The 202-nt window shown below is 41.6% G+C and overlaps 1 protein-coding gene across 1 annotated transcript in view; it reads right to left on the reverse strand.

Annotated features, from left to right (window-relative positions):
• The window catches only part of LOC119590700, a 3,175-nt gene extending 2,973 nt beyond the window's left edge, over positions 1-202 (reverse strand). The window contains 1 exon segment of the mRNA XM_037939387.1: positions 14-202. Within this exon segment, the coding sequence (XP_037795315.1) occupies positions 14-109 (96 nt within the window). The 5' untranslated portion in view covers positions 110-202.

Raw genomic sequence — 202 nt, forward strand, 5'->3', positions numbered from 1 at the left:
AGCACATACTCACACTGGCAGAAAAAGGTAATTCCTTCCTGATAGTCTGCGAGAGTTCCATCAGCCTATCCCGGTTCTCAATCTTCAAGAACACTTCCTCGTCTTCCATTGCAACACGACTTTGCAATCACGAAATCACCAGACTGAAAAATATAAACAATGTACTCTGTGACTGCCAGATTTAACGATATATTGGATTTGC

Source organism: Penaeus monodon, chromosome 27, assembly GCF_015228065.2.
Source record: "Penaeus monodon isolate SGIC_2016 chromosome 27, NSTDA_Pmon_1, whole genome shotgun sequence".
Lineage (NCBI taxonomy): Eukaryota > Metazoa > Arthropoda > Malacostraca > Decapoda > Penaeidae > Penaeus > Penaeus monodon.